Source organism: Sturnira hondurensis, unplaced genomic scaffold (assembly GCF_014824575.4).
Source record: "Sturnira hondurensis isolate 20B ecotype Veracruz unplaced genomic scaffold, ASM1482457v3 Scaffold0001872, whole genome shotgun sequence".
In the NCBI taxonomy this organism is placed as follows: domain Eukaryota; kingdom Metazoa; phylum Chordata; class Mammalia; order Chiroptera; family Phyllostomidae; genus Sturnira; species Sturnira hondurensis.
Window position 1 is genome coordinate 11,178,525 of NW_028074503.1, and position 27,094 is coordinate 11,205,618.

Here is a 27,094-nt window from a genome sequence, read left to right on the forward strand (position 1 = left end):
AATGAGAGGAAAGAGACAAGATACATGCATATATACAAAGGTATACACACAGTAATAACATGTATGTATAAAATATGTATTTATAACTACATGCAGCAGTAAGATAGAAATCCCCACCAGTTTCTTCTAGTATGTCATTCTTCTAAACATGAACAGAGCAAAACCAGTAACACGAACAAGGTTAATTTTGCAACCTTGGACTGAAATTATTACAGGAGCTTTATCTCAGGATATTTGATTATGTAAAAAAGCCTTCATTTTTGTTTTTGATTATTAAAATATTTACTGTAAAAGTGTGTTTTGATTTGCAATATTGATTGTGTCTGCTGCCATTCTAAATGCATGTTATAACTGAGCCATAATACATATAAGTGGTGTTTTGGGTAATTATTACATGCCTCATTCTTCAAGTGCTATTCCTAGCCTCTACACCAAAGGCTCAGTTGCTTTAATTACCCAAGATGTGAAATAATCCCTTAAGAAGTCTGGCTCTGGATGTCTCAAAGCCATTATGAACACATTTTCTAAATAGAGACACAAAGGCTATACTTAAGAAGGTATAAAACATTCTTATGGACATTAAGTGATTTAACTGATAATTACAATGTAGATACATAGTAAGATACATCTGATACTTCTATACTTATTAAAAAATGGACATTTATGAAAATATTTTCCTCTAGGAACAGGAACATAACTCTGAGGAAAAATGAGATTTTAAGTAAGAGATAAAAACAAAAACACTGAAAATCTTTCTGAATAAAGACATAAAAATATCATCCTACCCTTAAAAGATTTCATAAGTGGATTCAGTAAAGTTGTATGAGAAAAATGTCTCAAGAGAAGAATCAAAAGTCATGGAATTACTTAACAGAATTAAGAATGTTTTACATATACAGAATATTGAGCCAATGAATGAACTAAAAACTAAAAGTTTTTAGTGTTTTTCATTTAGAAAAATGAAAGTTTTCTATTTAGTTTATTTAAACTAAGTTTTTAATTTAGTTCATTTAGAAAAACTAAAAGTATATTTAATTTTTTAATTTTAGTCATATGTCTTAATTTTAGGAACATATGTCTTGATTATGGATACAGAATGAGAATGGTGATATCTTTGAAGTGAAAGGAAACACATGGAAAAAACTCACAACTTCCTTTTGGGATGAGCACTGATCACTTGCATGAGTCAATGTGCAAGTAGCATGGTTGGTGGATTTAATATTTGTGCTCTCCTACTTCAGACATTTGTCAGTAATCACACTTTATCTCTTTACATCTGAGATGTGTGGGCCTAAATAGAGAAACATGATCTACTGTAATTCAGTAGATAACTGAATGGAGAAGCACTGAATCCAAACCCTAACTTTGTATGAGAAATCTAAGCAAGAACTTGCTTTAATAAGTAGCTAATTACATTGATATGTGATTTGCATAATAAAACACCAATTTGCATCTGGTAATCTTACTTTAGCATTACATTTACATTCCTCATATGTAGAAGAAATGTTTCTAAGGTGCTCAGAGAGTCCATTTGCTTTGTTTAAGTGGATAAATATTTTTTCACATTTTTTTTGATTAGGGAAGTAGAATTTTTTTCATAGCGAAGATCAAATCCACTGTCAAACCCAAGCTCTACATGAATTGTTCAGAAAAAAGAAGCACACTTTGGAATTAATAAAATTTAAAATAGTAAGATTGGCATTTCTGTATTTCTATAAATTTTTCACATGGTCACATTTCAAAGCCACTTTTCATTAATTTTTTTTACCAACTTTTCTTCTTTTGTTTCATGCAGACTCCATAATGCAGATATTATATCCAGCAATATTATCTGCTGATTGATACCAGAGAAACAGATGTTTTGTTCCTACATTAGAATCCCATTCTTATATTACTAAGAGTCGGTATTATGATCTATTTTAAGTAATCCATTAAAATGTATATGGGACTGTAAAAAACATCTAGGTTGTCTCCAAGTGAACATTGATCAAAGAAATGAACATTGATCATTGTTCAACTTTCTTTTCTAAACTCTTTAATTTTGCTGCATGTAGGAAATAGCTTTCTGGAGTGTTCTTAGAAAGGTGCTTGGGTACTATGGGTGGAAGTAGGAGGAGGGGAAGCTTCTCAGCAGTGCACCAAAGTGGTAGATAATAATATGTGCTTGAAGGGCAGGAATGACATTTGAAAGGACAGTGAGGTACGTACTTCACAGACCAAATAGAACTTCTACAGTTTAATTATTATTTTTTGTACCCTGAAAGACACAAGTTGCTTAAGACCTCATACTCCCAAGGGCAAGACAGAACTTAAGTCTGCAGATCTGTAATGTGACGTGCAATTAATGCTCTATGAGCCGTTTGCCAGAAAAGAGTTCAATGGTCATCAGTTAAAACACTGTGATGATAATTTCAATTACTAACTAATTTCTAGATTTGAGAATATACTTTATTTTTTAAGTATGATTACATTCCTGTCTGAGTCCTCATAGGAGCAGAGAGTAAAAATCTTTGCATCTTGCCTATTCAACAGGCATATTCTGCTGTAGGAAAACAATAGAAGGTGAGAACAATTGAAAAGGAAAAATGACTTTTCTTTCAGGAGTGTTGTTTGGAAAGAAGAGCCCATTTTTAAAAGGGATATACTGGCAGATTAGCAAACAGCTGTCCTAATACTTTATTAGAGGCTTTGTAACATTTCATTAAGAAGGAATCACTGAGGTCACTTTTAAATGAAGCAATCAAGTTAAAAAAAAAAAGACTTTCAAAGAGCCCCAACACAAAGAAATCTAAAAAGCATGCTATGTCATCGCTTTGATCCTTTACAACAGAGTGGCACCAGCTTCTTGGAGCAGCAACGGGGTCGGGGCAGGACAGATGTCTGTAGAGTTATGGAAAGTGAGGTCAAGCTACAGAACTTAATCCCAAATTCAGCACAACCCAAAACTTTTAAGGAAGTAGAAGATGGAAGGACACATTTCATTGTGTCATCTTGTTTCTTAATTGTATGTTTGTGTTTTACTTTTAGTATGTTCACATTAATTAATGAACTTCCCTTAGAAACTTCCTCAAGGAAGGATTGATGAACACTTCAAGAAACGAGTACAGTGACCTGAATAGAGGTCCTTAATAAGTTCTTACCATGGTGATAAAAATCAATTCATTAAAACAGGAAGATTCCTGTTCCAAATACCCACTCACCCAGGTGACTAGGTAGAGACAAAATGGCGGATATTTCGGATCAGTGCAGTAACTATGGTGCTGTTTTCTTCCAGCATAGTGAATGGGTTTGAAGTTCACAGTTATTTGAAAAGTCCTTTGCCCTGGAGTTTTCTGGGACTAAGTTGTTGAGCATACTCAGTGAGAACACAGAGTAGAGCGTTTCCCTCCCATATTTACTTCTTTTTGATTAGTACCATGTGTAGACCTGGGATTTAGAACTAGCTCAGCCAGAGCCTGACAAACACAACAGTTCCAGATCAATCTTCACCGCTCTCTAAGTGAGGTGTAATCACTGTAAATATTTTGTTTCTCTTTGCAGTTGATTTATATTGTAATTAAGGCAGAGAAGACTCACAGACAAAGGCCAAAAGTAGAAAAGTAGCACATATTTTTCATGGAAAGTTTTCCCCCCATAAGTCAGAGCACGAGAGAATATTAGAAGAAAAACATTACAAGGAACTAATCATGCTCAGTGACATGATATGGGAAGATGCTAAATCATCTGTGTTTCTGTTTAAATGTATATATTTCAGTTGATTAAAAAAGCACATGGTGAATTGATCTTGCAGCTTATAAAAGCAATATTTCAGCTTCGGTGTTTTTTATTCTTTTTTTTAATCAAATTATCTCCCAAAGCATTTTGACTGAAGTTTATTAACAAGGCAAAGCAGCTATTAATGCTTTGCAGTGCACTCTTGCAAAGTTAAGTAAGAGACATGACTTTTCCTATGCATACTGATCATACCTTCTGAAGGTCTAAAAGAACTCAAGATTGCATAGCTGAATGGTTTCAAAGAAAGAAAATTGTTACTTTGTCTTTTTTATGCAATGTTATTAGATTTTTGGCGGGGGAGCATTCATAGGAAACATTATATTGCTAGATTTTAACTGGCATTTCAAATATTATCAGATTTCCAGAAAAGTAAGTTAGAAATTCAGAGAGACCAAACCAGCTGCAGGTTTTTGTGCCAGGAGAGGGGAGACTGGGAGAATCCTAAACCTTATATAGGTGGGTAACTGGCTGTCTCCTAGAAAATGTGGGCTAAATAACATTTATATTAACCAGGAAAATGGTCATCTTGGACAACATACCAAGTGGGAAAGAGAAAGGGATGCTAGATTATTGTTTATTTAACATAGTAATATTAAAAAGAGGGGGAAAAGGGGGCTATTAATCCTAAACCAATATATTCTAAGGGACAAAAATATTTCAAGAATTTATTCTGGCCAGTAAGTAAAAAAATCCATGTGAATTCTCCACTTTGCGATCTTGCTAGATTCCTGGGGGGAAAAAATCTGTGGTTAATTGCAGGCCCTATTTTTTTCTTTAGGGAAACTAAAGCTTGTCTACCTAGAATTTGACTAGAAGTAACTTTCCTAAAATTATTCCTGTAAATAAAATTGGATACTGCTTCATGTTTTCTATTCTCATATCTACTGCTAAATTATTTAGCAAAAATTTAATCCTACATGTGCTTTCCTTCTCAGAGTACAATGTTTTCTCTGAGGAAAAACAAAGTGTCCTGTACTCAAAAGTTTGGTAAACACTGAATACTCTATCCCACTTTTTAAAGAGTTACAAAGCACAATAGCATATTAAATGGTCCTTTGAAATAGATATTTTGAAATTAAAAAAACCTGTGCTAATATTTTGATAACCAGCACTTCAGAAATTTACTGTCTACGTAATGTTTTACCTGATTGCACCTACTAAGATCATAAAAGATGTATTTTGGAAAAATTATATTGGTGTGAAGGAAAGAATTAAGTCAAAATGAGGCCTGTGCTTACATTTCAGCCCTTGTACAGACTTCTCTTTCACTTACTCACTCAGTGACCCCTTCTCTTTCATTTACTCACTCAGTGAACACTGGTCACATTGGCTATACCTAAGGCACTCACCCCCTTCTGTTATGATGGCAGACGTGGTGATCAGGAGGAGAAAGAAAAGCAGCACAATCAGAAGGTTGAGAACTGCTGGTATAGAATGTTAAACTATCATGTTCCTAAATAATCTTAGGAGTTTTCTGACATATACAATTTGTGAAAATGAAGATAGTTCCAAAGTATGAACCTTTAATTTGTCATTTATTCTAATTTACTTTAGATTGCTGACTAGATAAAATTTGACTTGGAAAACAGGTTTATATGAATCAATTTTTTAATTTATTTTTTAAAGATTTTATGTATTTATCTTTAGAGGGGAAGGGAAGAAGAGAGGGAGATAAATATCAATGTATGGTTGCCTCTCATGCGTCCCCTGCTGGGAACTGGCCTGCAACCCAGGCATGTGCCCTGACTGGGAATCGGACCTTGATCCTTTGGTTCTCAGGACCGTGCTCATTCCACTGAGCTACACCAGCCAGGGCATACATGAACCATTTTAGCATTGCATTTTAATCTTGCTTCATAAAGCTTTACATTTTTCTACATACTATTTTTGAATTTTGACAATTTTCAAGCCAACATATTTCAGCTCAGTGTGAACTTTTGTTTGAGTGAAAACAAGATTTCAAGAAGCCCACATGGCATAAAATTATGAAACACTTAAGAGGCCCAATTAATGAAATTGTTTGCCAGGAAATTACCTAATTGACAGGACCATGCCTTTTGGATTCTTGGATTCTTTTTTTAAAATTGTTGTTCAAGTATAGTTGTCTCCATTTCACCCCCCTACCCCTATCCCTACCTCCCACCCTCAGACGTACCCTCTTTGGCTCTGTCCATCTGTCCTTTACACATGTTTCTTGATGGCCCTTCCCCTATTATTCCTCTCTCCCCTTTTCTCTGGTTACTGTCTGTTCTTTATTTCAATGTCTCTGGTTGTTATTTGCTTGCTTGTTTGTTTTGTTGATTAGGTTCCATTTATAGGTGACATCGTATGGTATTTGTCTTTCACCACCTGGCTTATTTCACTTAGCATAATGCTTTCCAGTTCTATCTATGCTGTGGCGAGGGGTAGGAGCTCCTCCTTTCTTTCTGTTACATAGTATTTTTGTAAGTAGTGTTTGCATAATGTGTCTTTTCTTCCACATTTTTTATTGTTGTTCAAGTATAGTTGTGTCATTTTAGAATTCTTACAAACATTGATTTCTGTGTGGCAGAACCTGTATTTTTGATTTGTTTGGATATTGTTCTTTATTATGTTGGTGCAGAAACAATTATAACTTGTTATTCTACAGTTTTGACTGATATTATACAGTTTTGAATGTAAACACCAGAAAAATTGACATATCCTAGATTTGGTTTAGTTGGGTTCAATTTTAAATGGGCTTAAGTGTTCTTTTTCAATTTTTAGTTTTTTCACAGACTACAATCAAATTACCTTCCTCTTACTTAATTTCTCAAGGTTTAGGAAAACTATCTCTTGCACATTAAAGTAGCTCCATTCCGTGTCATTTATGGACTACCTCTCTCTACATTACACTTGACAACTAGTGTAAGTATCAACAAAAAATCTCACAATATCATACATACCTTATTGCTAACACCATTAGAATTCCCAGATAACTTTTCCCCCCAGATAATTTATTTGCAGTGATCCTCTGTGTTCTGAGTGTCCTACTTGTCAGAGGTCCTCAAAGAATCTTTACTGATGAGCGTGAACAAAACATGACGATGAGCGAACATTTTGGGTGGTTAGGTTTGGCTCTAAATTCACTACAATTTCTTAAATTAGCCCCCAAATGAAACAAAATCATTCTGCTTGTGGTTTTGCATTTTGCTGTTATTTCAGCAAGCCCCAAATAAAATATCCTTTTGATGTATCATCTTTTCTTCAAACTCTCCACCCTGGCAGCTTTCATTTAAAAGGAAGGAAAGGGTAACAGGATTCATACAGAGGTAAAAGAGAAAGTTATATTAGAAACAAGTGCCCCATCAAGTTAAAGAAAAGTCTTATTCTTAGCACTCCTTTATTATCTCTCAAATCCCTTCTCTGTCTCCAATGACACTACATTGTTTGAGGCTAATAATTCAATTTGAACAAACTGAACAACTCAAGAGCATCCTAAGAAATCACCTCACTTCCAGTCATGAAACATCTATTGCACTGCCTGCTCACGGCCCGCCTACCTCTTATTTTCCACATACCAGGCTAAGAAACCTTTCTGAAACTCAAATGTTATCATATCCCTTTCTTTCTTTGTCCCCATCAAGCCCCACTCCCCTCCTCCCACCCTATATTATCAGGATAAAACTCAAGCTTCTTTTCCCGTCACACAATCACTTGCACTCATCTGTAACTCTAGCTGAATTGCACTCACATGAGTCACGTGGATATAATGCAATTCCAGTAATGGGTGAGGTTCTTTCAGGTCTAGGTCTTACCACTTTGCATTCTGGCTGGAAAGACTTCCAGGTAAAACCTCTGCATTTTACCCTGTCATTGCATTTACCACACTGCATTGACATTGTCTCTTAACACTTCTAACCTATCTTTCTATCATAGACTAGGTTTTTCTTAAGAGCAAGAACTGAATTTGGCTCACTTTTATATCTACGATGCCTACACAGGTATTTGATATTGAATCAATGAAAAGTTTCTGTTTTCACACACATACACACACACACACACACACACAGACACACACACACAGACACACACACACAAATAAATGCATATGCTCCCAGATCTTTGCCATGTCTTAGCATTTCAGGACTTTAAGAAACAATGTCTCTCTATGACTTTGTAAATTCATTATCTATTTCACTTAGTCTTTATACTTTGTGTTATTTGAAAATATTATTGATTTTTATTGATATTTTCTTAGGGTTCCCTAATGCCTTTTGGTCAATAAGAATTTATGAAAGTCTTTATTATCTCCAGATGTTTAGTAATTGATGCTTCTTAACTACAAATATAGTGTCTATTTTTTCTAGTAAAAAGCTTATTATTACCATTTTCCCCAAGTATCTTTTTTTATACATTTTCTAGTCATCAGAGTCCATTTTTCCTCATTTATTAGATAATCTAATTTCTCTCCTGATGTATATTTTAAAAGTCTTATTTATTTTACTACATCTAGTACTAATTTACACATTTTTCTCTTCTGTTTTGCCTGAAAAGTAACTTAGGTATCCTCTTGCACTTTAAAATATTTTTTTTCTATACATATGTTAAATGAGAAGGATCAAGGAGCAACCACGAATGTATCTATTTAATAAGCCAGATGTGAGGGAGAGGACTTTAAAGGCTCACATGCTGGCCACCAATGCATTTTTTTTCATGCATGATATTTATATGCATTCGTGGTAATTTCAAAAACATTTTTGTAGTTTTTTTAAATTTAAAAATTAGTATGCAAATTTTATTCAAAGCTCAGAAATACAGCATACAGTGTTTTTGTAACAATGATTTAAGTGTGGACAATATGTCATATCATATAATACAGCTAAACAGCCACCCAGCTTGACAGATGCAATGACGGTGGCATGTTTTTCACAATGAGTCAGCAAGGTAAAAAGTCAAATGCACAAAATTCAAGTTTCTAACAGAAAAATGATTTTTTTCTCCCCCCCCATAATAAAACTAAAATCATTGCTCTAAATAATTGGCCTTGGGAAGTCTTAAAGAAAAACAAGCATACTCTGTCTAGTAATATGTGAATATTAAAGGTTAAATTTTCAAATTAATGAAATTCCAGGCTAAATTTTCAAATGCCTAAATAAAAGGTATTGATATATGCTATTTTGAGGCAAATGCACACTTTACAATTGGACAAAACATACCTAAAAAATACATGAGCTCTTCTCTATAGTTGCAGACTCTAACGACCAGCGTTCTACAACTTTTTCTCATGGGTTTTGGCATACAGCACTTTCTTAATTGTTCTCCTAACTTTTGGTCTTCTCCTTGGATGGATGGCATGCTTCTTTCTAGCTGAACCTAGGAGGCTAAGTTACTTGCCTTCATTCCTCTACTTTTCTCTGTTTTTCATTAACTTCTTCAAGTTTATCTTTTTTTTTCATGGCTTCACAATCTGACCACAAAATTTGTTATAGCCTTTCTACGTCATCAAAGTACCAATCAATATTCCTGTTGCTCAGGGGACACCTCTATACAGGGTCCCATTCTCTTAGAAAGCAACATATAATCTAAATGAAACTGTTGGCTTGGCTTGAAGTAAAAGCCCTACCAATTCTCTGTTTTTATTATTAGGCCACTCTTAGCTCCAAAGCTTGGAGTCACATGGTTGTTGTCATTCTGCTCTATTTTACCATAATAAATACATTGTTTTAATAAGTCAGTGGCTTCATGCCTCTGAAATGTCCATTTGCCCTTCTTTTTCATTTTCTTTGCTGCTGCAGGATCATATCAGTGTAGATCTCTATTTTTTATAGTAGCTTCTCAGCCCCATTTCCCAAATATTTTCACTGAAAATCCTGACTAGAGATGAGTTCCCTTTTTCAAATGTCACTTGTGTAATATAATTCCCTTAAAATAATGATTCACTGTTCACTGCCTCCAGTTTGCTCCTTTGCCAAACTTTTGATCTCTTCCACAATAGATCCACAAAATGTATGCAAAGCATGCACATGAACTCTATCTCCACCTCTGCCTGCCTAGCTCTATCTCTCACCCCAGACAGGAGCAGTCCGCAGCAGCTGTTCCTTTTGCTACAGAATGGACTGAGAGTCAGAAAACACGGGATCTAAACCCGCCTCTGCCATGCACACGATGTGGCGCAGGGATGGTTCATTTCAGCGCTTTGAGAGTTACTTCACCTTATTTTCACAATGGGCATGACAAAATCTTCATTCCCAGAATTATTTTTGATAGTTAAATCAAAATAAACACAAATTGAAAATATAAAATGCAATGATAACATGAGCTAATGCAGTGCTGCTGGAACTCATAGCTACTCCCTGATGCTGTCTGTATTCATGCAATGCTGCTTCCCCTCTTTCTTCTCATAAAGACTAGAATGCTAGTAACGCAGCATTGTGAGATGAGTAACTCCTTGTCATAATGTTCAGATGAGGGTTTTTTTTTCTGTTTTAACTTTTATAAGCTAAAGAAAACATAAAGGGCAGCATGAGAAAACTTTTCTGTAAGGTCATGGTTATTTAGAGTCTGGCAAGATAGATATTTCTAAGAAGGGAGGAAAGCTAAACGGGAGAAACAAGACGAGATATAAAAAAGGATCAGTTTGATACAGTAAAAGTAACATTTTATAATCCAACATCAGCCCTGGATTTTGACTTTTGAATGAATCAGCTGGCTGAGAACTTCTTGATCCAAAGCAGGGAAAGACGCCAGCTGGCACCTCTAGAGGCTAAATGCAGAGATCCTTCTAGTTCTATAAAAAGACTTTAATAAGAAACATGTATTTAGTTTATTACAGAAGAAGCAAATCAAGATCTGATTGTGTAGTCTTGCAGTATTTGCCAGAAATTACATGTTTAAAGGCCTATGAGATGAAAATTTTGACAGCATATAGGAGACTTTGATTTCATGCTTTGTTCACTGCACTGCAGAGGGGTTTTATTTGTTTGTCTGTTTGTTTGCTTTCTGCATCCAAAATGGTGGGATGTGAACCTAGCAGCAAGACACGGGATCAACTCCGCGACGTGAAACTCTCTCGTTCAAACAGTGTCTGCAACATCTGCAGGCACTTGTGTCTGGGAAGGTGGAGGTCAGGGGCAAGCGATTAGGAATTTGAACATCCTGAAGTGCAATTTGTGACTATTGGGGAGCTTTATACTCATCATTAACTAATTTAGCCAATTTCCTTCATGCTTCAATTTTAATATTAGGATATTATAATAAGATATTGAATATCATATTATAGGCTATGCAAGTAATGTGCCTAGTGGAGAAAATTGGGATATAGGAGAATGCTGCGTATTTCCTAATTTTATACTAAGCAGTCAAGTTTTCATTCTGGTAGGTCATTTGATTCTCGGCAGGTGGCCATGCCTGCCTCTGAAGAGAGAGTCCTGAGTCACGTGTTACACAAATGAAATGCGATTATCTTTGTGGGTAGCATCGTATGATTTGGAATAAGTCTTTAGGTCTAATATAAAGATCCCTCAAATAAATCATCCAGCTAAGCTTCTGTGGCCCCAAACTCCTAATTTAAAAATGTTGATAAATGAAGTACCTCTTTAGTTAATAAATGAAGTATCTCTTTAGTTATCCTTTGTCAGCAACATTCATTTTAATGGAAAGTGAGTTTACAGGGTTACATGATTGAACTACTGAGCCAAGTCAGTGTTGGCAAATGATGGGCTAAATTATTGATGTTACACGCTAATGAATTCTGATGAGAAATAAAACACAGACATTACGTTTCAAGTGGTTCATAATTATTTTTGTACTTTAAAAGCAATTTTATTCTTTTTCCAAATCATACTGGTTCTGTAAAACAAAAACATAGTTAGTGATTATTCTAAAATTATTGAGTTTGTGACACAAAATACTCTTGCAAGTTTTCATTTTTGCGAAGATAATGTTGTTCACGCTAGGTTTCTGATTTCCTTATATTCTTCTGGGAGAAAATAATTAAATTAAATGTCTAAATTTTAAAACCAGTGTCTTCAGATAAGCTAGTTTGCTTTGCCACCACAGCTAGCATTTCAATAAACGTGTTTATAATCTATGATATATCTATCACCACATTTACTGGAGATGTTATTTTAGGTGATGACAAGTACAGAGACACTTCCGTGAGGCAGCTTTGTTTTAGTAAAGACATTATCGTCAAGTGTATGATACAGAATAAACTGTGTACTATAAAATGATAGTTTACAAAGTCAGGGCCTGCCTACTGGCAATAATTGAAGCACGTTCATATTCACGAAAAACACTAAGAGGTCTATACCTTCCTATACTGTAGGAAAGACACACGATTTCCTACATTAATGATGTGAGTTTAACTCAGACACACCATTTATGGTCTATACTGTAATGAGAGTATCTCTTTATATTTCCTTATTACCTAACTATGCCAGACTGAGATGTTAATTGTGACTTTCCTTCTGACTAGTGGGGTAGCTCGTTACTAGAGATCTTAGACTGATTTTTAAATCAGGGGGATTAGAAGTAGAAATCATAGTAGATGAGGTGTTAGTTCAAAGATTCATTACTTCCTGGTCATTAGTGTTTGGACAAGTCCCTAAGCTCCTCTGAGGCTCAGTTGCCGAACACCCTAAATAGGGCAATGGGTCCTCTTTTCCTATCAGAGACAATTGTTACAATTCATAAATCAGGCATGCATGAAAGTGAAACATTCTATGTAAATATATGGTCTATTTATTTCTTATAGTTGCCTAGACTCCAGTTCATTTCAGGGAGGTCGAAATCAGTGTAGAAAATAGTCCCTTTACCAACTGAGGGATATGATGCAGGAGAAAGGGGTGAGAAGAGTTTTCATGTCATGGTTTAGTCAACGTGCTAGATTACTTTCCCCCCTTCAATAATACATGCAGATCAACACAAGCCAAAAAACTCCAAAGGTAATAAACCTTCTTTCATTGTGTTGAATTGAGGTAGGAAATGCCATGCAGGTAACTGTCATTCTCACTTGGTACACACTATGTAAAATTTTTTAAGAATTGGGACTTAATTCCATAACACCCAATTCCTATACCAAGGGTTTACTAATTTGCTTTTTCATCTTCACATTTTTTCTTCATCTATAGTAGACTTGGCACCATTTGTGAATAACAAGGCTACTTCAAATTTTATCTCTTTAGTATTTTATTAAAAATTTTTTCCCTTAATATCTTCCTCATAATTATGCTGTTCACTATTCTATAATCTTGATACTTTGGGATGAAAAATCGTGTGTCTGAGTTAAACTCACATCAAAGCAGCATCATTATATAATAATGATGCTAAGTTGTATGAAAAATACCTACTGGATACGCTCCATTAGTCACTAATTTTCAAACTTAGAGTCCTGTCGTTGAAAACCTTCTCTCCCCCACACCACTGACACGGTTCCTACGCGTGAAAAATGGACTGCCTATATAAAGTGAATTTAAAAATAATTTAGACACTGGGTATTATTTTGTTTAGTTCCACAAAAAGCAGAATATGTAAAAATTTATCTTTCTAATAAAACAATGATAAGTATGCTTATTTTATTTTAAAATTTAGAAAGAGCAATGCATTTTGGTTTCAGCATATTATTTAACAGAATAAAGGAGGTAGATAATTTAATATGTGAAGTTTAACATTAACAAATGCTTTATTAGCCTCCTGAATCTATATCACATTGATATATTGTGAAATGAATATATTTCCATCTTAGGTGTCAATATTTGACTTGAGGGTTTTTTTATTTTCAAATACCTTTTAATATTCATTTCTAATAATTCCATTGTGCTCAAAAAACACATTGTTCACTATTTCAACCCTTTTAAGTTCATCAGGATTTGTTTTATAACCCAGTATATGGACTATGTTTAGAAATGTTCCAATGCACCTAAACTAATGTATATTTAGCTATTTTTGAACAGAATGCTCTATATAATGTCAAATAGATCATGTTGGTTGATAGTGTTATTCAATTCTTCTATGTTCTGATGGATTTTCTCTTGGAATGTTCTATTAATTTCTAGAGAGAAGTATTAAAATCTCAAATCATAGTTATGTATATTTTTATTTCTATGTTGTTTTCTCAATAGTTGCTTAATATATTTTTGAAAATTTCATATGAGATTCATTTAGGATCATTATATGTGCTTGATAAATTGATTCTTTCTCTTAATAAAATGGTCTCCTTTGTTGCTGGTCACCTTCTAGTTGTGAAGCTTAATTTGTCTGACATTACTATACCCTATCAAACTTAGGCTTGGTGTTGTATGCCATGAGTTTTTCCATCCTTTTACTTTTAACCTATCAGTATCTTATATTTAAAATGTATAATTTTTAGACAATAAGTTTGAATCTTATATGTTTAGCTAATGTGACTATATCTCTTAAAAATTAGCATTTTTAGTCCATTTACATTTAATATAACTTTTGACATTGTTGAATTTAGGTGTACAGAATTGATATATTTGCTAGATAGAGAATTCTGGTTCTTTTTTTTTTTTTTTAGACAGTATAAAGATATTCTATGTTTTCTGACCTTGATAGTTTCTAATGAGATGTTAGATGTAACTTTTCATTTCTTCCCCACTGGATGGTTTTAGATTTTATCTTTAATTTTAATTTTTTTATATTTAGTTTTCAGAAGTTGACTTCAATGTACCTTGGCATGATTTTCATGTGTAATCTTTTCGAGGTTTCCTTGAGTTTTTGAATCTATAGTTTATGTTTCCCTTTTTACCCAAATCCCCATATTATTTTTAAACGTTTTTTGGTTTAAGTGCTCTCCCCTATGGTAGCTAATAAGTTAAGCTATGGTAATATCATGAGACTCTGGGGGCTCAAGACAAGATGCCCCCAAATGTCCCACACAGTGTATTGATTATTTTGAAGAAAAGTTACTTGACAAGCAGTTAGGTGCCCAAAGGGCACCTTGATGCTGGTTGTCTCCTTGGATTCAGTGACTAAACCTTATGTGGAAGGTGTTCTCACTGCACCTGGGGGACACCCTTTAGAATTAAACAACTGAGAGCCAAAAATTCTCTATAATCAACTCTTATTGTCTCTTTTCTAATTTACTACATTGTTTAAATTCCTTATTAAAAAAACAACAACCCCCCCCAAATTTTGCTTAGATTCCTTTATAATGAGCACTAGTCCTCTTTGTCCTATCAATTTCTCACAAATTTATTATAATTTTGTCTATATAATATAAAAGGTGCCTGGCTGGATCATTTCTTTAAGCTTCATTTTATGATCTGAGCATCATATTATGATTCTCCCATACACACTTATTAAATTGATTTTCCTCCAGTTAACCTGGTCCTGTGTTAATTTTTTCACTAGTTCAGGTACAATTCTCTTCCTTCTCAATAAGAAGAAATACCTAAGAAGTACATGCCCAAATTTCAGCATTTGGTTTGAAAAGTGCTCAGGAATTATTTACTGAATGTTTAATGCATTCCTGGAATATCGAATCTAAATGAATTGATCTGTTTTCTGTGGCCTTAAGAAATACCTTCCTTTATCTTTTGTCTTCCACCATCTTCCTCTGAGACTATCTAATCCCAGTATCAGAGACACAGAAAATTGCCCTAGTATGGGGCTTAAGAGCAGGTACCCTGTAGCAAAAATACATAATTTCTGTGTGTTTTGGTTTCTTTTTCCATAAAACTGGACACTATGATAGCATCAATTTGTGTTCCTAGAGAATTAAATGACTTAAAGTATAAAGCACTGATGACAATGTTTAACACATGCTGAGAACCAAATAAATGCTTTGTTAAAGAGAGAAAAGAAAATCAAGGAACAATGTCTATTCCATAGACCTCTGTTTTCCAAGTCTCTCATACTTCCTCTGCTTGAAGGTGCTCCCCTATTTCCATCTCATACAGTGTTCCTCTTCTTCTGTGCATCTTATTTCTATAAGCCTATTTCAAGTCCCATCTCTTTTACAAAGGTATTATCCTGAATTCAGGCCTAAGCTCTCTCCACTCCCTGCCCAACCATGAAGTTTACTGTCTGTACCTGGTAACACTTAACCATGTAACTATTTTTTTCCTAATATATTGTATATTTATTTACCTCTTCATTTTAACATTCCCTATCTTGCATTTTTATTCTGTAATAATATCATATTAATTGCCATTTCCCTGTATACTATGCACTGTGCTATTTATTTATATATATTTCTTCTAGCTATTTTCTCTTCCACAACCCTGCCTAACTTTGTTTGATGTCTTCTCATCTTTTCAGATTTAGTTAAAGAATTATCCCCTTCAGAAAATTGACCTTATATTTGCATATTGGATAAGTGCTCCTCTTGTTGCCATCATTTATATTTACCTGACATATATGATGGAGCAAAAGTAAGTTTACAGTGGTAAGTTTGCAAAACATAGTTTATTCTTACATTATTATATACCAATTACTGTATTGTTTTCTATATGAACAACTGTAAACTTACTTTTGCCCCACCCTGTATTGTGCCTGCATCCTCCATGAGATTGCAAGCTCTTTGAAGACAGAGATTCCACCTTCCACCTTTGGACTCCTAAGAAATGACTCTAGGCACCCCCACCACCCAAATGTGTCTCGAAATTAATTGATAGTCTTCAACTTAATTATAAACTGCTTAAGATCAAAGATCATGGTGTCTATACTATATGCATTCTGTTAGTATTCAGTAAGTTCACAGTAAAATCAGTTTCAATATGTTCTAATAATTTATAGTTCTCCCATCAATCAAAATGGAATTCTAAAAAGCATACTTTACCATAGAAAGATAAAGCAACGGTCAGTCTTAAAGGTAGGAGTATAGAAGAAATGAACTTGTAAATTCTCTTTCGCCCACAATTTTCTGGCTCTGAATAGCCAGTTTGACAATAGATTTTCATTTATTATTATTTTTTTAAAAGATTTTTATGTATTTTTAAAGAGGGGAAAGGAAGGAGAAAGAGAGACAGAGAGACACCAATATGTGGTTACCTCTTGCATGCCGACTACTGGGGACCTGGCCTGCAGCACAGGCATGTGCCCTAAACTGGGACTCAAACCGGTGACTCTTTGATTTGCAGGCTGGTACCAGGTCCATGGGCACAGCAAAAAAGGGAGGCTTTTAATTCTTTTTTAAAATTTATTTAATTATTTTTCAGGTACAGTTTTCTATTACTTCCATCCCACCCCACCTCCCTCCCATTTCCACCCTTCTTAGTTGTTGTCCATGTATCCTTCATATTTGTTCCTCTAAATCCCTCCCCTATTTCCCCTGAAATTCCCTCCCCTCTCCCCTCTGGTCACTGTCCCCCTGTTCTCTATTTCAGTGTCTTTGGTTATATTTTGCTTGCTTGTTTGTTTTGTTGTTTAGCTGAATAAACAAATGGGATCTCGTCAAAATAAAAAGCTTCTGCGCAGCTAAAGAAACAGCATTAAAATAAAAAGACAACCAACTGTATGGGAAAACATATTTGCCAATGATACCTCAGACAAAGGTTTAATCTCCAAAATATACAAAGAACTCACACAACTTCACTCTAAGAAGACAACTAACCCAATTAAAAAAATGGGGAAAGGACTTCAACAGACACTTCTCCAAGGAGGACATACAGAAGATCCAGAGACACATGAAAAGATGCTCAATATCGCTAGCTATCAGAGAGATGCAAATTAAAACTACAATGAGATACCACTTTACACCAGTGAGAATGGCTATCATAAACAAAGCAATAAACAACAAATGTTGGAGAGGGTGTGGGGAAAAGGGGACTCTAGTCCACTGTTGATGGGATTGCAGGCTGGTACAACCATTATGGAAAACAGTATGGAATTTTCTCAGAAAACTAAAATTGGATCTGCCTTTTGACCCAGGAATTCCACTGCTGGGATTGTATCCTAAGAACCCTAAAACACCAATCCCAAAGAACATATGCACCCCAATGTTCATAGCAGCACAATTTACAATAGCCAAGAGTTGGAAGCAACCTGGGTGCCCTAGGTGGATTAAAAAACTATGGTACATATACACAATGGAATTCTATGCAGCAGAGAGAAAGAAGGAGCTCCTGCCTTTTGCAACAGCATGAATGGAGCTGGAAAGCATTATGCTGAGTGAAATAAGCCAGGGGAGGCTTTTATTTCTTAATTGTAGTCAACTTTGGAAGAGGATGAAAGGTTTGGTTTTACATTTAATAGAAGATATTAAAGGTAAAATGTGGTTCATTTATTTGATGTTTTATTTATTTACTATTTTTAACAATGATTTTTTCTTTATTTTTATTAGTGACACTATTACCGAAGTCCCCTTTCCCCTCTCTTTGCCCATCTCCACCCAGTCCCCCCCCCCCATTCTCTCTGGCCATCACCACACTGTTGTCTGTGTCTATGAGTTATACATATATGTTCTGTAGCTAATCCCCTTTCTTTCATTCATTCCCCTCTCCCCTTTCTGTCCTTTATAAAGGACACATGGACAAAACCAAAAAGGAGGGTGGAAGCAAGGGAGGGAGGTGGGCTTGGGGGGGGTGAGGGGGAGTGGTGGGGAAAAAATGCAGACAACTATAATTGAACAGCAATAAAATAATTTAAATAATAAAATAAATACAATTTTTTTTAAAGTTTCAAATAATAACAGACATGAAGTTGCAAATTCCTGAAGGTGAAAAGATTAGAAACAATAAATACCTTCATGATTAATTAATTTTGTCAAATTTTGGCAAGAAGGTGCATTTTTGGAACTTAATTAACGTAGCTTTTTGATGTTTTATTATCCAGTATCATAAGATCTTGACCCTAACCTAAAAACCATTTCTATTTTTAAAAAATGTCAGCGCTATTCTTGTAGATTTTCATCTTCCAAATGCATTTATAATCATCTTATCAAGTTTTAGTATAAAGTCTTATCAGAATTTTGTGTGTGATTGTTTTGAATTTATGTATTTTTTGAATGTTAAAAATTTAAAAATTTCAATATATGGCATTTCCCCATATGTATAACAATATAATTTATGAAAATAATATATTTTTACTTTTTTTAGGCCAGCTTATATCTTCTCAATATTGTTTAGTAGCTTTCTACAAAGGGATTGGACTTTTCATCAGGTTTTTTCTTAGGAACTTTACACTTTAGTTTGCCATTTTACCACTTGTCTCAGTAAAACTTTCAGTGGATCAACTGGCTTAAATTAAGACTATGATCTATTTTAGAAACCTATATTGACTAGTGAAGACTCTTTTATTAAAATCACTTAAATATTTTCAAGTTACTATTATATAAGATATTAAAATATTATGAAACATGACCTCCCAGAGGGAAGCACATAGTACCTTCGTCTATTAAAAAGCAAAAAGCTAAAAGTATCTATTGCATAAAAATACAAACACAATGATACATGTTTCTTAAAAATCATAATTTTTAAAATTTTATTTTTAATTATATTTGATTATGCTATTACAGTTGTCCTGATTGTTCCTACTCTATCTTGTCCACCCAGCACCCCCCATTCCCTCAGGCAGTCCCCACACCACTGTTCATGTCCATGGGTCATGTTCTTTGGCTACTCCATTTCCTATACTGTACTTTACATCCCCATGGCTATTCTGTAACTATTTATTTGTACTTCTTAATCCTCTCACCTCTACACCCATTCCCCTATCATCAGGCAACCATCAAAATGCTCTCTGTAACTATTGTTCTGTCTTTGTTCTTCTTGTCGCTTAGTTTGCCTTTTAGATTCAGTTGTTGATGGATATGTATTTTTGCCATTTTATTGTTCATAGTTTTGATCTTTTTCTCAACTAAGTCTCTTTAACATTTCATATAATAATGGTTTGGTGATTAACTCCTTTAATTTTGTCTTGTCTGGGAAGTACTTAATCTGTCCTTCAATTCTAAATGATAGCTTTGCTGGATAGAGCAATATTGGCTGTAGTACCTGATTTTCATGACTTTGAATATTTCTTGCCAATTTCTGCTGACTTGCAAAGTTTCTTTTGAGAAATCAGCTGACAGTCTTATAGGAACTCCCTTGTAGGTAACTAATGTTTTTCTCTTGCTGCTTTTAAGATTCTTTCTTTATCTTTAACCTTTAGTATTTTAATTATGATGTATCTTGGTGTGGGCCTCTTTAAAACCATAATTTCCATCAACTTCCCACATAAACAATGCATGTCGAACCTAAACAACTCAAATCACTTTCTAAGCATTTTAATTACATGTGCACTTTGTGATGCTTTTACCACAAATAAAGAAAAAGGTTTTGTAAAGCACTTCCAAAGCTATTTCAAATTTCATTTTCTATGAAATTTTGGCTATTTTTGCTGTTTTCTTTTGAATATAGTCAACAGTCTCTGTACTGCCTTTTCTTTAAACATTTACAATTTTTCTTGTTTTTTTATTTTGGGGGGTTATTGAATTTATTGGGGGTGATACTAGTGAATGAAATTATATATGTTTCAGGCACAAAACTCTATAACATGTCATCTGTTACAATGTTTTCCATGTAGGCCTTAAACATTTGGAAAGGTTATTTATTTTATTTTATTTTTTGAGATTTAAAAAAAATATTTTTTATTTAATTATTTTTCAAGTACAGTTTTCTGTCTATTACTCCCATCCTATCCCACCCCCTGTGCTCCCCCCTCCCTCCCATTTCCACCCTTCTCAGTTGTTGTCCATGTGTCCTTTATATATGTTCCTCTAAATCCCTCCCCTATTTCCTCTGAAATTCCCTCCCCTCTTCCCTCTGGTCACTGTCAGCCTGTTCTCTATTTCAGTGTCTTTGGTTATATTTTGTTTGCTTGCTTGTTTTGTTGTTTAGCTTCCTGTTAAAGGTGAGATCATATGGTATTTGTCCTTCAACACCTGGCTTATTTCACTCAGCATAATGCTTTCCAGTTCCATCCATGTTGTTGCAAAAGGTAGGAGCTCCTTCTTTCTCTCTGCTGCATAGAATTCCATTGTGTATATGTACCATAGTTTTTTGATCCATTCATTTACTGACGGGCACCTAGGTTGCTTCCAACTCTTGGCTATTGTAAATTGTGCTGCTATGAACATTGGGGTGCATATGTTCTTTGGGATTGGTGTTTTAGGGTTCTTAGGATACAATCCTAGCAGTGGAATTGCTGGGTCAAAAGGCAGATCCAATTTTAGTTTTCTGAGAAAATTCCATACTGTTTTCCATAATGGTTGTACCAGTCTGCAGTTCCACCAACAGTGTACCAGAGTCCCCTTTTCCCCACACCCTCTCCAACATTTGTTGTTTATTGCTTTGTTTATAATAGTCATTCTCACCGGTGTTAAGTGGTATCTCATTGTGGTTTTAATTTGTATCTCTCTGATAGCAAGCGATATTGAGCATCTCTTCATGTGTCTCTGGATCCTCTGTATGTCCTCCTTGGAGAAGTGCCTGTACTGCTTAATCACTTTTCTTAATCTATTACCCCTAAGGCTTCACCACAGAGATGGATGCTCAGTAGTGACAGCAGCAGGAATCTTTATTTTTTGTCCTCATTTTAAAAAAATATTTCCAGTAATTTATCACTTAGTATATTTTAGTATATTTTAAGCAAGATAAGGCAGTTTTGTTATATTTTGTGACTTTCATTAAAGTATACATTGATCTTATTAGCAAATGCTTTTTAGAATATATACAGTAATCACATAATCTTTCTCTAATCTGTCATTACATTAAATTATATTAATACATTTTTTTAAAAACTTATTTATTTACTTTTAGACAGAGAGAAACAGAGGCAGAGAGAAAGAGCAACACTGATGCATGAGAGAAGCATCAATTGTTTGCCTCTAGCACACGCCCAACTGTGTACCCTGACCCACAGCCCAGTCACGTGCCCTGACTGGGAATTCAACCAGTGACCTTTTGCATTGTGGGATGATGCCCAATGCACTGAGCCACACAAGTCAGGATAATTAATACATTTTCTACAGTTGAATTTCTTTGTAGTTGAGTAAAAACTCATGGGATTTTATATGTTATGGTCATTCATTTTTATTTTTAAAAGGTTCAAGGATATATGCTAATATTTCCTTTTGAGATTATAGATTTTACAAGTTTCCTCTGGCTTTCAACCAGTTCTTACTTTATATATTCTGAAATTACGCTGTCATGTGAATTAGTTCATGATTGACATGTCTTAATAAGTTAATATTTTATCAATACCCATACTTTAGTGTTTAAAATTTTTTCCCTTGAAGTCTCTCTGTCTGTCTGTTTCTCTCTCTCTGTTGTTAAATTAGAACTTCTTATTCTTTTTTTTCGGGACTCTTCATTCATTTCCTACTTGTCTAAGGTGCCATCTCTTCTAAATGAGATGGGTTTTGCTTTTATGATCAATCTGTAGGTATGTACTTTAAATTGTGTAATGAAACCATTTACAGTTATTATGTTCATGAATACATTTAGATGTAGCTTGTACATTTTTATAGTCTTCTTGCCTTCCTTCGTGTATTTTAATTTTTTCTGTTTTTATGGGATTTTTCTACTTTAGTAGTTTGGGGATAGTAGATATTCTTAAATTTTTGGTAATTATATAAAAATGCCATTTTTATTGCAATCTAAATTTAACCAGTAAGATTTAGCAATTTAATGTTACTGCTCATACTATTTTTAAATGTAAATATTTCAAAAGTCCACATTTCTATAATTTCTTTTGTCTTTAGAAGATCACAGAGCTTCGGAGATTTTCTTTTATGGAGCATTGTTAAGTAATTTTGTATTTTTATCCTGTGTTTTTTCTGGCTTCTTTTCATTTGCAGAGTTCCTTTCAAGATACAGGAAATTGAGCTGTCCCTGTATGTATTGATGTATTGTGTGTGTGTGTGAGTGTGCCTGAGAGTGGGAGAGAGAGACAGAGTGACAGACAGACAGACATGATTAACCATCTTACTTCTGTCCCAACAAAATTCCTAGCAAAGCACCCAGATAATGCTTTTGTTTAGTAACTTGTAGAACTTTAGGCACCTGGAGCTGAAAAGAACCTTTGAAGTTATCACAGTCAATCTTAATAAACCAACTCACTATTTCACTTAATGATCAACTCACTCAAGAAATATTCTTGAGTACTTACGTTTCCAGAACTGTAGTTGGTGCCAGAAAGATAAAGATGAACGAATAATGTGTACTTTCCAATGGAGAAGTCTCATATTGTCGTGGGAGAGGAGACAGACACTTGCACGAATGTTTGGTGTAAGGAGGGAGGTCAAGGGAAAATTCCAGGGGAAGATGTTCTTCCAGATCTTAGATTATTCACTTTTCCTCAACCAGTGCAGTAACTTCTGTTTGAGCATTGGTGGTGCTTGTTTGGGCAGCAGCATCTGTTAGAATCTGTATTTCTACTGATCCCAAATCCCCCTCCCAAACTCTTCCATCACTGGTCCAAGTGTTGCCCTCTAGAGCTCAACAATAAGTATACATAGTATGCTGACCTCCACTTAGCAGTTCTTTAAATGTTCCTTCTTCTGAAGTCTTTTTCTTCTACAATTAAGCATCCTACATTTTGCATATTCCCCCCCTTTTCCCTGATCTTTCTTATACTGCTGTTCTCCGATGTATCAATATGACCCTTAAACTATACTTTCCAAACCTCTATAAAATACTGCAAATGTACTCAACTTTTGAAAAGGTGCAAGGGGACTGTCATATCCTCTACCAAGACAAAATATACATGCTTACGCAGTCTACAATTGCATTTCTACATTGTAGCTGCATCACATTCTCTCATTTAAATGATGTATTCATGCCCAGTTTTTCCCCCCAAATAAGATGCCAAACAGCTTTACATATTAAATGGCATTAAATAATTTCCCACTATTGGCATACCATTAAATTATATGAAAGAAGAGAATAACAACATCTGGTCTGTTAAGCTATTTTTGGCCTTTGCCGAGTCAAACAGTAGATTGACACCTGAAGACTCACTCTGCAAACAAATTAAATTGCCATGTTTTCCTTTTTCAAAATTGGACATAATCATTGAGAACAAGACAGACACAGAATACCTTCAGATTCCATAAGTGGTCTTGCTACCATACATCATAAAAAACACCTGAGCAAGAATTGAACTAATTTAACTGATAGTGGAAAGCCCCAGTGGAGCTTAGAATCTTCTAGAAAGAAGAGTCGCAACAAGTAGGAAGTGTGGGCTGCCACAAACAAAACTGCGGTGCAGGGGGGACGTGCGTACAGAGTACATGGTAGTTTGCTCCACGCTGAAAGTTTAGGATTTTTTTCCCTAAAGCATCGCACATGTTTCTATTGTTTTATGGCAAGATCCTGAAAATTGTATTTTCAGATTTTTATTAAAAGCCAAAAGTTAAATATTCTAAATTGAAGATATCAATGCAGTTAAGAAAAGAATGCACTAAGTTACACCCCTCAAGTTTCCCAAATACAGTCATTCGTCTCTAGACGAATACTGGAGATTTCCTACTGATACTGCCTTATCATCTCTACTCCTTCATTTCCATAACAGCCATAAAAATAAGTAATTTAAACTCAAGTTTGGTAAAGAAATTATTGGTGAATTTCCATACAAAATTAGAATATTAATTACTGAAAGTTATGGATTGAAAATTCACTTTACCAATATTCTAGTAGTTTCTACTAACATTTTCAATATTTCACAATGTATCCTAATTCTTAATGAGAATTCATTATTTGTGAGAGTTTTAATAATATTTACATTTGGGCAGAAATATGGGATTTTTCTAAGACAATATCTAGAACACATAGATTATCTTTGAATATTTAAAAAGAAATCAAAGGTTATAGCTAGTTCATAATTTTTAATATAATTTATGTTAACATACTTTTAAAAATATGTTCCTGACTTCTAAAATGCTACAATTGTAACTTATATTCAAGTTTGTACGTATGTTAATTTCCATGAAACCTACATATTTTAAGCTCTGCCTTTTCAAAACTTTAAAATTTCTCCTATTCTTTTAAATTTTTTGTTATTCATTTTCACTAGAACCCTTATATAAAGTATGAGGAATACATACGCAGGGGCTATATTAAAAAAAAAAACAGCAAAAATTTTTACCAGAAAATGAAATTTGAAATAGCTTTGAAAGTGCTTTACAAAATCCTTTTCTTTATTTGTGGTAAAAGCCTCATTAGTGCACATGTAATTAAAATATTTAGGAAAACATTCAGTTTATTTAGGTGAAGCATACATTGTTTGTGCTTCAAGTTAATGAAAATTATGGTTTTAAAGAGAATGTGTTATTGTTTTTGTTTTGTATACAACAGATACTTCTAGTTTATTGCTTTTTAATAGAACAAGGTGGTGTGTACTTTCCTTTGGGAGGAAAGTACATGTTTGATAACATTGTCACATCTTAGATAATAGTAATTTGAAAATATTTAAGTGATTTTAATAAAACAGTATTTACATAGTCAATATAGGTTTCTAATATAGATCACAGTCTTTTAGATAATTGATCCACTGAAAGTTTTCACTGGGACAAAAAGTAAAATTTCATCTGCATCTAAAACCACAAAATTGCTTATATTTCACATAGAGTCACCTCCAAACCTGTTTAGGGAGGTGAGCCTTTTGCAAAATGGAAGGGGAAAGAAAACAGTTAAATAAAATAAACAGAATGCCATTTTTGCTGCAGATTTCACACAAAAGGAACACAAGGCTACTGTTGACGGTATCTTTTAAACAGCTGAATGCCATTGACAGACCTTGGAGATTTGAAAATATATATTTACACCAAACGTATTTATAAAAATCCATTCTGAGGTTTGTGAGAAATAAATTCTGCCCCAAAGTACGCATGGTATATATGCTAACTTACTGAATTCATCCTTCATGCAATTTCAGTTCATTAAAGAGGTTAAAAATTTATAAAACTCTGATGGGATATGGTTTTAATGCTTCATCACACTACCCATCATTTGCTTTTCAATCTGGATCACAATGATCTTTCCTACCTCCCTGCAATCACCTACCTGCACAGCTAATATTTTGTGAATGCTCTCCTGAGAGTCTGTCTGGAACTTGGCCAGCCTCATCTGGCTGTGGAGGAGCACCAGTTTCAAGTACTGCCGCCACACCTTCTGGACCCTTCTTTGCAGCTGACAGAGCTAAAGGGAAGAGGGAGGGGGGGAAAACACAAGTCAGAGCCGGGGAGGAAATTAATGGCAGTGTTCAAGAAGAATGATGGAGGGAAATATAGAAAGCAGTCAATAGCCCATTCCGCACTGTACGGACCTGACAGGAATTTCACAGTCTCTTGATTTTTCAGTCCACTCATGTGCATTCATCAGAAACCAGTCACATCTGGCCGCCAGGATGGGGGGTTAATTTTCTCTAAATGCCTCAGCAGTTTTGTTCTAGCTGAGGCAAACTCTGTGACTGCAAAGCTGATGAGTAAAATATTTCTACTTCACCCAGTTTAACTCAAAACCGATAGCCTCGGGACATATTGAACCTTTCTTTTAAAAAAAAAAGTCTTCTGAAGCTGTTTTGAATGGCACATCAGGTCAAGCCAAAGTTTAAAAATGCAACTTTAAGACGTTGATGGACACCATTGCTTCTTTTTTTCCTCATAAAGCTTACCATTGCTTGGCAATGTGTGCTTTAGAGCATGACAAAACTAAAGAGAATTAACTTAGCCATCAACCGCTGAGGGAGAACAATAACAGGGAAGAAATTTCCAGCTAGAACTCCCTATTAATCTGCCTCCCTCTGACTATGTGACATGGAAACATCTCGCTGCACCACAGTACAGGCGATGCAGCACAGTGACACATTTTAGTACTGAACCCACGCAGAAAAAGGAAGGCGTCTCCTGTGGGACATTCCATACCTTTTAGAAGTTTCATGTAAAACCAAGCAAACAAAAAAACACAGTAGAGGTTTAATCAAGGTGATGTACATTTGCCCTTCAACAATGAAACATAGTGACACTATCCACAAATGTTATAGTTAGATTATTTTCAAAGGAATAAACTTCATAAAATTAATGGTAAAATCTATATTAAAATATTTATATATAATATATCTGTCACTAAAACCTTGTTTGGATTTGAAAATGTGGGCAATGGCTTTTGTTGATTTCTTTAGTGTGTTTTGCGTAATAATAAACACTCAAAATTTCCTATCAAACATTTCTTCATAACGGAATAAAACATGTCACAAAATATAGTATTTTATGTTCCTTTATTGATCTGGGCACTGGTTACATGTAAGGGATCTTTTGCAACTTCACCAAACAATGCATCTACCTTGTCCACTTTTCTATATGCATATTTTAATAAAACACTTTACTTACAAATAAGAATTTTTAAAAGTTACATGG

General features: G+C 34.5%; 1 protein-coding gene across 1 annotated transcript in view; it reads right to left on the reverse strand.

The window, feature by feature from the left end:
- Window positions 1-27,094, reverse strand: part of CCDC178 (coiled-coil domain containing 178) — a 305,267-nt gene that overhangs the window by 1,148 nt on the left and 277,025 nt on the right. Inside the window, exon 19 of the mRNA XM_037036942.1 lies at window positions 25,743-25,877. Coding sequence (XP_036892837.1) covers window positions 25,743-25,877 — 135 coding nt within the window. The remainder of the gene's footprint in view (window positions 1-25,742; window positions 25,878-27,094) is intronic.